This window comes from Cupressus sempervirens, chromosome 5 (assembly GCF_028749045.1).
Source record: "Cupressus sempervirens isolate cs-2001-9-10 chromosome 5, ASM2874904v1, whole genome shotgun sequence".
NCBI classification, from domain to species: domain Eukaryota; kingdom Viridiplantae; phylum Streptophyta; class Pinopsida; order Cupressales; family Cupressaceae; genus Cupressus; species Cupressus sempervirens.
The window spans coordinates 439,341,619-439,355,901 of record NC_143122.1 but is presented as its reverse complement, the minus strand read 5'-3'; the positions used below and the strand labels follow the sequence as shown (position 1 = coordinate 439,355,901).

Below are 14,283 nucleotides of genomic sequence, written 5' to 3'. Positions count from 1 at the left end.
CTCAACAGTGCAAACCAAATTTCACTCACAATCGTGGAGAGGTGTCTGAAAATCTTTGGTTCATGCATTAAAGTCCCCAAGGACAATGATGTCTCCTATGGCAGAAAATTTGGTGATGTACTCTGGTAGGTCCTCGAAAGGGTCCCCATTGTCTGTGTTATGAACTTTGTAGTATGGGGAGGTAGGTGGAAAGTAACAAACAAAAATGTAGAAGTCCCTAAGGCATGACATCTCCTAGCTAATTCATATCCACATGAATCTGATTGAACTGTTGTAATGGGCCACCAAGTCAAACTGAATAGGTGATCGCTGACTAAAGAAGTAACACCCTCGAACCCCTGACCCCATTGGAACACCTGGGCTTGTTCCTAAAAGTTGACAACCACTGGTAACCTGAGATGTCTAGAAGAGGATGAGTAGGACTCTCATGAGTCTTTGTGACAGGGAGAATGTCGATTGAACTAAGGGCATCCTAAAAAAGACTTGGCAAGGACCATAAAGAGTTGCTGCCATTCCAATAGTTGACATGGAGGGAATTGCAGTGGGGTTCCACCATGCTCAACTGTTGCCGAAAGCATCATTTGGCCTTAGTGGCCACCCTCGAGTCTGTAACAAACGGTTTTTCATAACGAAAACAAAGACGGTTTAAACAAAGAATTTCCAACATTCATAAATATAAAACTGAATCCTTTTCACATGACATTAATTGCTTTTAACAATTAACTGTGATAACCTTATCAATGTTCATTTGATAATAACTATTTTAACAATTAACTGAAGATAATTGTATTCACGTTTATGTGAAATAACTAGATTAATGACTAGCTAATCATAATTGTATTCATGTTTAACTGAAATAACTTGATTAACGTTTAACTAATCATAACTGTATTCATGATCAATTGAAATAACTAGATTAATGACTAATTAATCATAACTGTATTCATGATCAATTGAATTCACTAGATTAATGATTAACTATCCTTCTTCATACAAGTAAAGTAAATGCTTATCAAGAAAAGAAGGAATGGAACATACAAGTATCATCTGTAGGATCTTTAGCTGGTTGTGCAAGCTTTGGCTTTGGTGAGAGGAGAAGCATTGACATAGGCTTAACCTCCCAACCTCGGACCATACTTATCCCCACACATTCTATTAAACTATAAAGGCCCTCCCTACCTTGGGATCGAGCTTGGGATGTTCTTTAGTCCAACCATCTGAGCATCCTGCTGTTTTGAATGTCCGCTCAGTTATGAAACAAACATGCCTACATAACTGGCACTACTGACATTAAGTGATCATTAGATGGCAAACGTGCTTATAAACTACCTTGGCCAAGGATTTCCAATGGGTTCAATGACTCGATCACCACTGCTCGACTTGACAACAGGTTTCATTACAGGGATGAGCATGAGCTATTAAGTTTATTTCATTTAAGTTATTCATGTTTGATTTCTCTTTTGCTTTCTTGCAGATTTATTCCACCTCTTCACCATACATGGCTACACAGCTGATGATTCCAGGAGTATTAAAAGATTATGAGCACTCTATAATTTTACACCTCTTCACCATTTCATGGCTACATTGCCGGTGAATCTTAGGTGTATTAAAAAGTTATGAGCATTCTGCTCTTGATATCTTTTATCATTAATTATGACAACATAAAACTTGTTCTTGAGATCAGCAACAATCATACAGGTTCTTATTACATTTAGAAACTCTTCTTTAAGAGATACTATTCAATTTCTTTTATGATGATTCTGGATACAATGAAAGTAAGCAGAAAGTTCATTATAAATTGTAGTGATTATTCAACAAGTTGAAAAAAATAATGTGATCATAGACAAAAGAAAAGAGGTTCGACTGCTATAGAAAATAAACATATTGGAGTGGTAACTCATGACCTGTTAAGGATTCGGAAATGCTTTGATGATCTTGAAATTTGATTGGTTCTCTTCAGCTACTTGAGACATCACCTTCAGTGCATATATCCTCTGATTCTTAGTCAGAATTACTTGCACGACAAAGGGATAGATATCGTTTTGTTTGATATTTGGAGGGTATTGACAGGAGTAAATTACTGAATACCGAGATGAAGTCGGGTGTTAAGGAAATTTGGAAACAAAATTGCAGAAGGAATTTGGAAATATGGAAAACATATGGAATAGTAATGCATCGGACTCCTCTCAAGGCTTCCATATAAAGGAACGAGCCGTGACTTCTTGGCTTCCAACGTTTTCAAAAGATTATATGCCATTTCGAATTTCCAAGTATTAAATCGAGTGGAAAAGAAAGGAGAAAGAAAAAACTAAAGAATAAAAAGGTTGGAAAGATTATAATTTCAACTATTATTATAATTTATATTTACATATGTTCATGTAAGTATATCAATGGGGTGACATCATTTTATTAAGTTATTATAATATAATGGTGCCATTTCATTTTTATATTTATATGTACGTATATAAATATATATTATAATAATATGATGAAAAATCAATTAAAATCCCTTGAGGTATGTTTTATATTTTAATTAGATTATTTTATGTTTTTTTAGATTATTTTCTTAATAGCTCATGCGGGTCCCACAAATGTACCCTGTGTTCAAGTCGTTGTGTCCTTTTCAAAGAAGTTTAAGGTCATATTTGTCGATCTTGATGACTAGACTAAGCGAGCATCCCATTCCGATGATCTTGTTTAGCAATGCCTCCCCCCTCTTCATCTTCTCCTGCAATTACCCATGAAAACACTTTTGCCATAATAACAATTCTATAATAATTTCATATAAACATTTTAAAAGACCTTAAATTATTAATCATAATTTTAAATCAAGCAACTGCTAATCATCTAATAATAGTTAATGGTTAACAACCATCTTCACTAACAGTTAATACAACGTATATAAATAACTACCTATTTCACATGATCATGAAAGAATAATTCGTTAAATCCAACGGTTATAAACAAGTTCAAAATTAGGTCAAAGTTTTGTGATGTAATAGAGTCCCACCTAAGAGAAGGGGAGTCTTAAATAACAACTCTGAGATTCCTGATAACAACTCACCCATTGCATCTCGCCTCTACCACAAGTCCCCTAGAATGCCTCAGCACTGCAACCTGGGATCTAGTGAGATCCTCATCTAGGTAGATCTTAGTGGGAAGAGGAAAGAGCTTCCTCCTTGCCTAAGAACCTGCAAATAGTTTACACATGTAAGCACAATCACAATCATGGGGAGACTCGTCGCGGGGAGAATAAGGATATAAATTATTCACCATAGTATTTTGTTTAAAATTGGAATATGAGAAGTTTCAGAAAAATACAAATAAGGTAACAACAAAGCATAGTGAATATATCGTTGCTATCCAACTGAATTTCTAGCTAAGTATACTTCACACTTATAGCTGCCGAAAGCAACAGATTTCCAGTGCACAAAAGATAGTGCGATGGCCTGAAGAACAACAAATAGACATTATGATACAAAAATTGTTCCTTTTTATGTGCTTCCTGTAGCTGTAAGCGATACTGAACTCGCCAAGAGAGGAAGAAAACTTATGTTTGTAATTGAAATTGTCTCACTTGTTTTTAGATACGTTGGGATTGTCCATGGAATCAACAGTCCCCTTTGATAAAATCTATAGTTGTAAGAATAAAATTACAAAAAATAGTTTCAGATGATATACATGCTCCTAGCCCACTTGAGTTTCATTGGAAGTTGGTTGTTGCATTTGGGTGGACAAGCTGCCCAATTGAACAACTATTACAGTCATTAAGAACCTTCCAAAGTGTGTATGATGTGAAAAGAAGATTCATTGTGAAAAAGTTGATAGCAACAATAATAAATCTAATATTTGAAGAGTTGGCTTAAACTATCCTTGAATTTTAACTTGAACACAAACAAAACTACCAAACATTTGAAATTGAGTTACACCATCAAAGAAGTGAAACTATTTACTCCATTATTGCTTATGTCAGGTGATTAGACATTCCACTAACAACTCTGATATTGCTATCAGGATTCAACTATATAGTTTTTTGAGTCAAATCGTTTGACCCATGTTTCATGAGTAGTGATTCATAAGAGCCCATCTCTTATAAGAATGAAAAGAAAACTTACCACTCATTGCATCTAGCTGATGCTCATAGAGGTGAAGTACTGGGATTTCTTGGGAAATCACCAATCCCAATACTGTTCCAGCTCAAGCACACTTAACCACAGAGGTTCCTCCAAGGTTAAACCTACTTTTCTTGCAACATCATTTGCAAAACCTTTAGCAAGTGTTGTGTCTCATGAACCATTTATTAATTATGAATGAATGATATATATTCATCTATTTAATATCACATATCACTTTACTAATTTGAATTATACCTTATATTAAACTCAATTGTAAAGTTACAGATGATTTAAAATCATACCTGCAATATATACGTATTGTGGACTGAGATGAGGAGTAATGTTAATTACTTTCAAAGGCTGTCGTGATTGGTTGTTTTGTAGTACATATGTATTGAAAAGTAGTGGTTTTCTTTGATTTTAGAAAATTTATACTTATATTTTGTATCTCCATCCTGGTCCCATTTACAACCCTACAACCTAATTCAATTTGTAAATTACTATAGCTGTTCCTTCAATTAGTCCTCTACAAGATATTATTTATGTAACTATATCTTACTATTGGTGTAACTATTGCACCTCTTTTTTGGTGCAAGTGCTAGTATAAATGTATATTATGACTAAATCAATGATGGAGATAAATGAAAAGATGCATTAGTTGAAAGCATATGGTTTGCAAGAGACAAAACCTTACCATCTGACAGAAAGGGTATATGGGTGTCAAGAATAGAATTTGTAAAGAGTCTGACTGTCTCACATTGCTGAATATAAGATTACTCCAAAAAATTGAAGACAACACTGAAATAAGCAAGTAGACTGCTCATGACTAATTATGCCCACCAACATATTGAAACTTTCTTCCCAAATTCATTCTGCTAAGGAGATAGCATACATGATATGTTGCATTTTAATTTTCAATAACAACTAGCAACAAACTGTCCTTCTAAAGTTATTTCTTACTCCAATTATATGCTTCAGCTCATGCAATACCAGAATATTGTAGAAAAACAAGGAATGAGCAATCACTAATTTATTTAATTATTTTTTGCTTGCTTGTAAAACATATACTGAATACAACTGAATAACCAAATAACCCAAGAACCTGATTTTGTAGCAGCTGCTCCAATACCGGTTAATGCAAATCAATAATTTGCCTAGAATTCAGTTAACTTGACCAAGAAAGGTTGCTTCCCTCAAACAGTCACAAGCCACCTTAGATTCTAACCTGTGTCTGATTATTAAGCCACCTGCAAAGACCAAATCCCCAATTGACTGTAAATAAATGCACAGCAGCAAACACCTGATGTAAATCGATGCACATTGGCAAACCCCAACACCTAATGAATTACAGGTTCCCAATAGCAACCACAGACCTCTATTCAACAGTCTCAAGCCTCCAAAATCATGGTATACAGGTTACAACTCCACCTTTGATTCTGATGACAGGTCTTTAACAGCAATGATGCCACTAATGGCCACTCCAACCCTGATCATCAGCAATCAAACAGTCGCCACCAGACACTGAAATATGGCAGTGCCTAGAGCAAGGTATTGGCACAAATAAATCTGGGAAAGAATGCTCCCAGGAGCATGAAAACATCCCACAATAATCAGACAATAATATGCCTATTTTGCTATGCACATGCCACAAACTTTGATCTCCAAAATCCAGACTTGATTCTTCACAAATTGCAATTAATCCTCCACACTGTCAGTACCTCCCAGCAACAATAAATACAGAAAAGAAGGGCACTCTCACAATTCTTAGGTATGCAGATCAATCTTCTCTAATTGCAAATGGTAATGCAACCAAAACTCCAAACAATACCTCCCAGCCACAAATAATCACAGTACAGGAGACTCAACAAATATTCAGAGTAAATGAAATTACTATACCTCAACAGTGATTCAAATACCACTCAACCTCAAACCCTTATACTTCAGCAAGGGCATAAATACTAGAACCTCAGGAAAAGCCACAAAGGCAACAAAAAATAAATATATCCAAGCATGCTTTTCTCAACAAATGAGCTTGTATTTATAACCTCCATATGCCCTTCTGTTGCTAAAATGTAACTTCACTCAAGAAGTTTCACCACAGAACATTAATTAGAAGCTTCCATTAGATTCTTTCACTTGACTTGGCTTAATTGATTAATAAATGACTCTTTCCAATGATAACTCAACCTTCAACTTAAGTGAAATTATAAAGTTAAATTATAACTTTATAATAAGCCATTTAATAAATTAATAATAATTTGGCCACTAAAAATATAATAACTCCCAAAATATTCATTATTTAAAAATGTCGTTTGAAATAGGAGTCATACCTATTAGTTCTCAATGTGACCAAATGCACTTTCCAAAAATAGAAAGGGTCCATCGCAATCAACATTCGACTTACCACAAACAGTAAGTACACCAAGATTAAGCCCAAATGAAGTCTAATCTGAGCCAAACGAAGACCAACCCGTAGCTTAATGAAATGTGGAGAAGACAAGACCCTTTCAAGCCAAGCTATTTCCTCAAAAGACCCTCTATCCACGATAATTAGCCTACAAGGATCACAATAATAGGCTAATCCCTAAAATTCCAATGCTGGGAAAAATGGGGACATTATAGTTTGCCCTCCCTGAGATTTCTTGTCCTCAAGCAATTTGGCAACAGCCACCTGAATCCCAAATGAAGAAGTGTGTGACATCCTTGTCGACACTAAACCAACTGCAAACCAACATCATCAGGACCAACCACATGTCCTGCAGCCTAACACCCAAAACTTGTACAAATGATGTAGAAGTCAGAATGTCACCAGAAGGAAACTCCATAGATGATCTATGCATCATCCTCTTCTTCCTTATATCCACCCACATAATATATATTGGATGGGAATCTTGATCATCACCAATAATTGCTAGAAAAGTTGTAGCTACAGGCAAACCATATGCACTCATGCCAACTGTATCAACAATAGGTGTAGCCACATCAAAATATGTGGACACAGGAACAACACTAACTGTCGCAAGAGAAAACTGAACTGAATCAACTGTTGATGAAAACTCATAATCATCAACATGTATGCCATCATCAGAACACACGTCAACAACTATATGCATATCGCTAAACTCCTCCATAGATGGCTCAACTAGCGCAAAAGTAGTCGCCAACGCCGATATGACTGTATCATCGCATGCTTCTACTCCCATTATCATTGCATCACCATCAAATGCATGATCCTGGGAACTCATGCCAACAACTGCATCATCTAACGCAACTAGATATGAATTCTCGTCATATTCCACCTCAATTGTGCCCAACTCTTGTGATATCTCATAAGAAGTTTACCGCATATTTGTAGTTGCAACTGTATCATTACATTTTGCTCTTCAAAAAAGTGATATCACATTGTTGCCTAATTTTCAGTTCAGCCCATTTTTGCTTTAGGTTGAAGTCATGTGAACATGTCAATGTTGAGTCTATGTCTAGAATGCCTCTTGGATGACTTCTCTTCTCATCATCCTCTTTCAAGCTAACCTATGTGGGAAATTATTTAAGCATTGCACTAGTCAAAAGGTAGGTGATTTAGGGTTTGGTGGGTGAGTTATAAGTGTCTCCTTGATGAGAAGGTCCACAAACTCCAATGATTCATTGTCTAAGGATCCAAAAGGATTTCGAGGACAAATATCTACTGTGGTTACATTTCAATGAAAGATATTACAGGTGATCGAGCTCAGAATGTAGAGAAACCAATTTGTATCAACAACTATGTAGACGGGTGGAAAAGTCAATCAATAAAAGGAATGCATGCCATTGGTTGGTTGAAAAGTCAATTGCCCTTGGAGATGGATCCTTGTCTGTCAAATGAAGATCAATTCAAAGGTTAACACGACGAAGCAACAAAAGATAAGGATCGCATCGTCGCGAGCGGTCAAAATTGACCTAAAGTTAGTGTTGTGATAGAGCGAAAGAAGTGATCACATGGTCACAAGCTAAAAGGCATTCAAGACCTTTTAAGTCGCACGAAAGTGGTAACAGTTAAACATTAAAACAATCATTGCAGATGTTTAAGCTAACTTCCGAATTTGACTTGCGAAGCTACAAAAGGTGATCTAGGCGGTTAAGTGTAAGGTGATCGCAACATTGTGTGCAGTAATGCAGTTAAAGGACATTAAGTGGCAAAGCTATGAACAGTAACCCAAATCATCAACACAACTTGGTCATCCAACAAAATCAGATCAACGCTTGTCACTTTCCCGCTTTATAAAGTTGCACGAGAAATAACCAAAGCAAGAAAGCGAGCACTGAACATGTGTGCACAGAGGGACACACGAAGGAAGTCATCACTACTTTGCTGTGGTTAGTAAAAGGAGGTATTGAGCAGTTGTGAAGTGGCGAATAGGAGGAATCATAAGGTCGCAAGTTAGAAAGCATTCAAGACATCCCAAGCTACGAAAAGGCGAAGAGCAATTGATAGTTAAAGAAAGCAATTTTCGCATCATTGCATGGGTAAGCCAAGAGCGAAGATGTCAAGCTAGGAAATGAAATAACAATTAGTGAATCGCATCATCGCATCAGGTAAAAGTATCGTATGAATGACAATTGTGAAGAAGCAACAAGGGAAAATTTAAGGGGATTATTATGTTTTAATCGTAGTCATTGATTCAAGATTGATGGTCAAGATTTATATTGTTGTGACTGTTGAGATACGAATTATATGGTTTTGGCACCAACAACAGGATATGAAGGAAATGAAGATTTTCACAAGGTTTTTGAAGCCGCATGGAGATAAACGTTTGCCAAGTGTTTTTAGAAGTGTTGTGGGATCAAGATCATCGCTGGAAAAGCCACCACACGTCTATACTGTGTTATAGATTAGATATTTTCATTTTTTATTCATATTTTCTTTCTATTATGTGATTTTTGTGCTACCAAAACTGAGGAATGATAGGAAACTATAAATGTAATTTCTGACGATAACGAAAAGGTTGGCGAACTTGATAGTGAATTGGCTCTATAATTCCATTTACCTGATTTTCTTTTCATGTTTTGTTGTCTGTTCAATTCATAGATTAGTTCTGCATTTAGAGTTAAAGGACAATTACCTGTATTTCTATGATTACCCTGTGGGTTCCATTTCACCACGGTAATTACAATATAGGTAATTTCATTTACTTTTTCACATGTGATTCTACTTCTCCCCTTGTTTGTTCCATGGCATGTTAAAAGTAGTTTCATTGGGAATTGAAGAATAAATGTGGATGAATCTATTAGCAACTTGTTGGATTCCATTTCACCTAAGTCTAATAGTTAAAGCAATTCCATTTTCCCTCATGTGGATCTCTTCTTCCTTTCCTCTTTTGCATTTAGATGATTAATTTGCATTTAGAATAGGAGTAAGGGTTAGAAAATTTCAAGACAATCTATTATAGTCATTCCATTGGGTGTGATATGTTGTCCCCATCCATTTTGTCTGTATTGTTTGTGTCTACAGGCAATTTGGTTAGCCTTTACTGCTCTCAGGTTAAGAGCTTATTCTGTCATAAACTCCTGATCTAAGAAAGACATATTCATTGCATATCATTGCAAGTCCTAAAGGAGTTGTACCTTGTAATTCAGAGGACAGTGATAGAACACATACACTGACCCATTTGTTGGTGACATCCTTTTGTTTCTCCAAAACATTGGGTATTAAAAGAGTCAGGTTATAAATCCTAACACGAGAACAAACTGTTAACCACCACACACTCTGCTCAAATCTCGAATTTGAAATCAGTTGGGTCATCTGTTTGTGATTTTGATTCAGTTCATTTACTAGCACATCCAACTATTTTACAATACCTTGTATCTCAGATTCTCCATCCCTAAACAGAGAAGTATGTCATCTGCGAGTATAATATCTACCTGGAATGAATCTCCTATCACCATCTATGTCACTGTACCAATCACAAAATTATTTTGACAATCTCAGAAGTAAGCACCGACCAAAATAATAAACGAGCCCAATTCTTGTAGGCTGGCAGGGAACCGCTCTGATACCACTGTAAAGAGCCCGATTGTCTCACATTGTTGAATATAAGATTACTCCAAAAAATTGAAGACAACATTGAAATAAGCAAGTAGACTGCTTGCAACTAATTATGCCCACCAACATATCTAAATTTTCTTCCCAAATTCATTTTGCTAAGGAGATAGCATACATGATATATTGCATTTTAATTTTCAATAACAACTAGCAACAAAGTATTCTACTAAAATTATTTCTTACTCGAATTATATGCTTCAGCTCATGCAATACTAGAATATTGGAGGGAAAAAAGGAATGAGCAATCACTAATTTATTTAATTATTTTTTGCTTGCTTGTAAAACATATACTGAATACAACTGAATAACCAAATAACCCAAGAACCTGATTTTGTAGCAGCTGCTCCAATACCAATTAATGCAAATCAATAATCTGCCCAGAATTCAGTTGACCAAGAAAGGTTGCTTCCCTCAAACAGTCACAAGCCACCTTAGCTTCTAACCTGTGTCTGATATTATTAAGCCACCAGCAAAGATCAAATCCCCAATTGAGTGTAAATCAATGCACAGCAGCAAACACCTGATGTAAATTGATGCACAGCAGCAAACCCCAACACCTAATGAATTGCAGGTTCGCAATAGCAACCACAGACCTCTATTCAGCAGTCTCAAGCCTCCAATACAGTAGACAGGTTACAGCTTCACCTTAGATTCTGATGACAGGTCTTTAACAGCAATGATGTCACTAATGGCCACTCCAACCCTGATCAGCAGCAATCAAACAGTCTCCATGATCTGAATTTAAGAAGTGGGGGCTGCAACACGATATCTGGTGAATCAAAATACCTGTGATACCAATGTTCAAGTTCTCGAAAATCTTGCAAAACTCCAAAGAGTTGTATGCAAACCAAAAGCCATCTTATTAACTGAAGTTGAAATAATATATACAATGATAGTCCACAGAAAGGAACACATGGATAGCCCCCAGGGAAGAATCAAACAAGGGAGCATTTCTGGACTCAGAACAAATTTATTTTCCATTCTTTATTAATCTGAGAGGAGAGAATGTAAGGAAGTAGAGATGCACTGAATAGGACAGTAAGAGAAAACTTTAAGAAACTTCTCCTACACATTGGAATGATGAACTGTGTTTTCTGAAATTAATTAGCATTATTCCCATAGTAACGTGAACTGCGGGGATTTGAAGATTTGATTCAAGCCAAATGAGTTTTTGTGAATCGGTGAATTGAATCAGTGATAAAGGGTTTATGAAATAAGTTACTAAATTTCAAGGGTTTTTTAAATTTGCCAATTCATGACCAATTCAATTCTAATTCATGGCCGATTTGCGATTCGATTTGGCCTTGACAATTCCAATCCGATTCTGATTCTCGTTACTTTGATTATTCCCAAAAATTTCTGTGTATATATTCATCATTAACTCTTGCTGGAAAAGAGCACTCAGACCTGTGTGGGTCTATTGAAGCTGACTCTGTATGTATTTAATTGTTGAGCAAAGTATTATCATATTCTCAGCTTGTTTAAGATCAATTTTGAGTTTGACAAATGTAATGACAGATTGTTTTATGTTTCCTGAGGGCTGCAAATACATTTCAGATTTGTTCATATATATATATATATAAACACACTCCATAGCAGCAGCACTCCAAGAATCTCAACTTACCCAAGGGAGGAGATTGCTTGGTACATCTTGCAAGCCCAAGTAGAAGAAATCAACTCATTGTTAGAAAACCCCAAACACACAAAGAACAAGCGATATGTCTTAGACAGTGATACTTGTTGCAGTTGCAAAGTCATCACATCAAACAAGCAAGCAAAGAATTTCATCATAGTTTTCAGTGTTCACAGATTGATAAGCATCAATCTGCTAAGAGAAAAAATTCCATTCTTTCAAATCTCTCAAAGCACAATAAGCAGTAAATAGAAAGCATAAATATCCATCAAAATAATAGCTTCCAAATCAAACAAGGGGAAAACTATTTCTTTACTTATCAGTCTTATATCTGTATAATAGATCACCTGTAAACTTATCAGTTTAAGACTTTATCTTTGTCCATTCTTGGATCTACTCAAATCAGAGAAACTATTGGAGTAACAGGATCATCTCAAATCAGTCTTATCAAGTATAGTAGAGACCTTAGTGCACTAAATATGGCTGCAAGATCAATTCAATCCATTTATAGAAAATTGTTCCACCAGACATATCAATGATGTTAATATTAATTATATATAACAAGAAGCAACTGTCCTACAAGGAACCTAAAATATACATAGCGCTTTTGAAAAGATACTATCATTGCTTATATCTTATGGGTTACATAAGTTTATAAGGAATGATTCTTAACAAGAGTAGAGAAGTCAAAGAAAATAGTCCCAGATTATTAAACAATCCTAACAGGGGGTATTACAAATTTCTACTCTACTTATGCAATTTAAGCATTGAATATCAAAGGTAAATCCATAAAACTTTGTTTCATGTCCATCCAAATGCATGTTCTTTTCAGTGTATGACTTTGCTCTCAAAATTAACTTACAAAAAAAATTGAGATAAATTCAAAATCACCAAAACTTAAAGACCAACAAGGTGCATGATCAAGTAGTCTTACGTGATACCCGTTCATTGCATGAGACATTTCTTTGGAGACAAGACATCGAACTTAAGAATCAACGAAAAACTATTGTGAGTTTTTTATTTGAGAAATTTCTAAAACTCATTAAGCATGTAAAATTAGCAAATGGTAAAATTTTAAAAATGCAGTAGAAACACACCTGTTGTCTGTTAAAAAGTTCCCAATAAGATTCCTACACATTTAAGCAAAAACTAGATAATAATAAAGAAATGAAGTTTAATTTCTTGAATAGAAGAGACAACCTATGTTGATTCAAAATCAAAATAATGAATATGCTATTTTATATATATATCATAAAACAATTGCATAAACTTCTTAATTACCTAAGAATGAAAATTCATTTACAAATTGAACTCTAACTCAATTTATTAATTAAATTTCAATTAATTTAAAAGCATAACTTGATTTGTCTGCATACTTACACATTTAAATTTTCACCGTTCAGTATCTCTTGTATATCCCCTGTCAAATTGTTGTAAGACAAATCTCTGCAGGAGCATCATTGAAAACAAAACCATAAAAACATATTCTACTGGGATATCTTCTGAAGAAGAAGTGCTGAAAACATATTCTACTAGGATGTTTCCTCAAGAAAAAGTGCATGTTTAAGAGCATAGTAGGAAATAAATATAATTTTGTTTACAAAACCATTGATCTAGATTATGTTTTGATATACAAAGGTACCATTGATCTAGTATTATACAGGTTCTCATTTATTTATATATACAGAACATTGCCTCGACAGATTCTTTATACAATTAACACTACTAGTGGGAATAGTTGAGATATGTTAATGTGCATACAGATTTTTATACAGGAACATTTATAGATTGAAACTAAATTAAAAGAAACTGAACATTAATGTTCTCACATTGTTCCTCGAAACTGAGTCAACCAGTAAGGGATTGTTCCTGTCAAACTATTATTCCCAAGGAACCTGAAACATAAACACAATTTCCTGGGTTTAAAAAATCGCAGAATGCATTTTATAATTTTACATCTTATCATTAAAAATTAGAAGAAAAGATAAATTATTATTTACAATTTTATTGAAACTTAGACTATTCCTTACAGGTTCTGTAGTTGTGGTAAGTTGAAGGAGCCTGGAATCTCTCCAACTAAATTGTTAAAACTCAAATCTCTGTAACATTGAGAACTGCATCAAATGTATGCTTTGCACCAACTTAAACCTTAATTAAGATGACAAACTTAAAATCACCGCCAGAATAGGCAGTTGAAACTTGAGATAATGAATATTTTTCATATTGTTCAAAATCATTAAACACATTCCTTAGGAATGCCAAAAATCATTCATTTCGAAAGTAATGCTTTTCAATTAAATTCCTACAGCTAATAAAACAACAATTAAAAAAGTATATTCACTCAATTCAAAAGCTCAAATTAGTATTATGATGGTGAACAAAAATGCGAAATATTTCAGGCAGGCAAATAGTAATAAAATTGTGATAAAAAAACCTAACCCTGCTGCCGAATTTCA

At 34.8% G+C, this 14,283-nt stretch overlaps 1 protein-coding gene across 4 annotated transcripts in view; it reads right to left on the bottom strand.

Annotated features, from left to right (window-relative positions):
- LOC149556667 (putative LRR receptor-like serine/threonine-protein kinase At1g53440) overlaps positions 1-14,283 on the bottom strand; it is a 109,955-nt gene that overhangs the window by 71,663 nt on the left and 24,009 nt on the right. For all 4 annotated transcript variants that reach the window (XM_089831086.1, XM_089831088.1, XM_089831085.1 and 1 more), the window contains 5 exons: positions 13,858-13,926; positions 13,657-13,722; positions 13,208-13,273; positions 12,925-12,957; positions 12,762-12,811 (listed from right to left, as the gene is read on the bottom strand). In XM_089831086.1, coding sequence (XP_089687212.1) covers positions 12,762-12,811; positions 12,925-12,957; positions 13,208-13,273; positions 13,657-13,722; positions 13,858-13,926 — 284 coding nt within the window. The remainder of the gene's footprint in view (positions 1-12,761; positions 12,812-12,924; positions 12,958-13,207; positions 13,274-13,656; positions 13,723-13,857; positions 13,927-14,283) is intronic.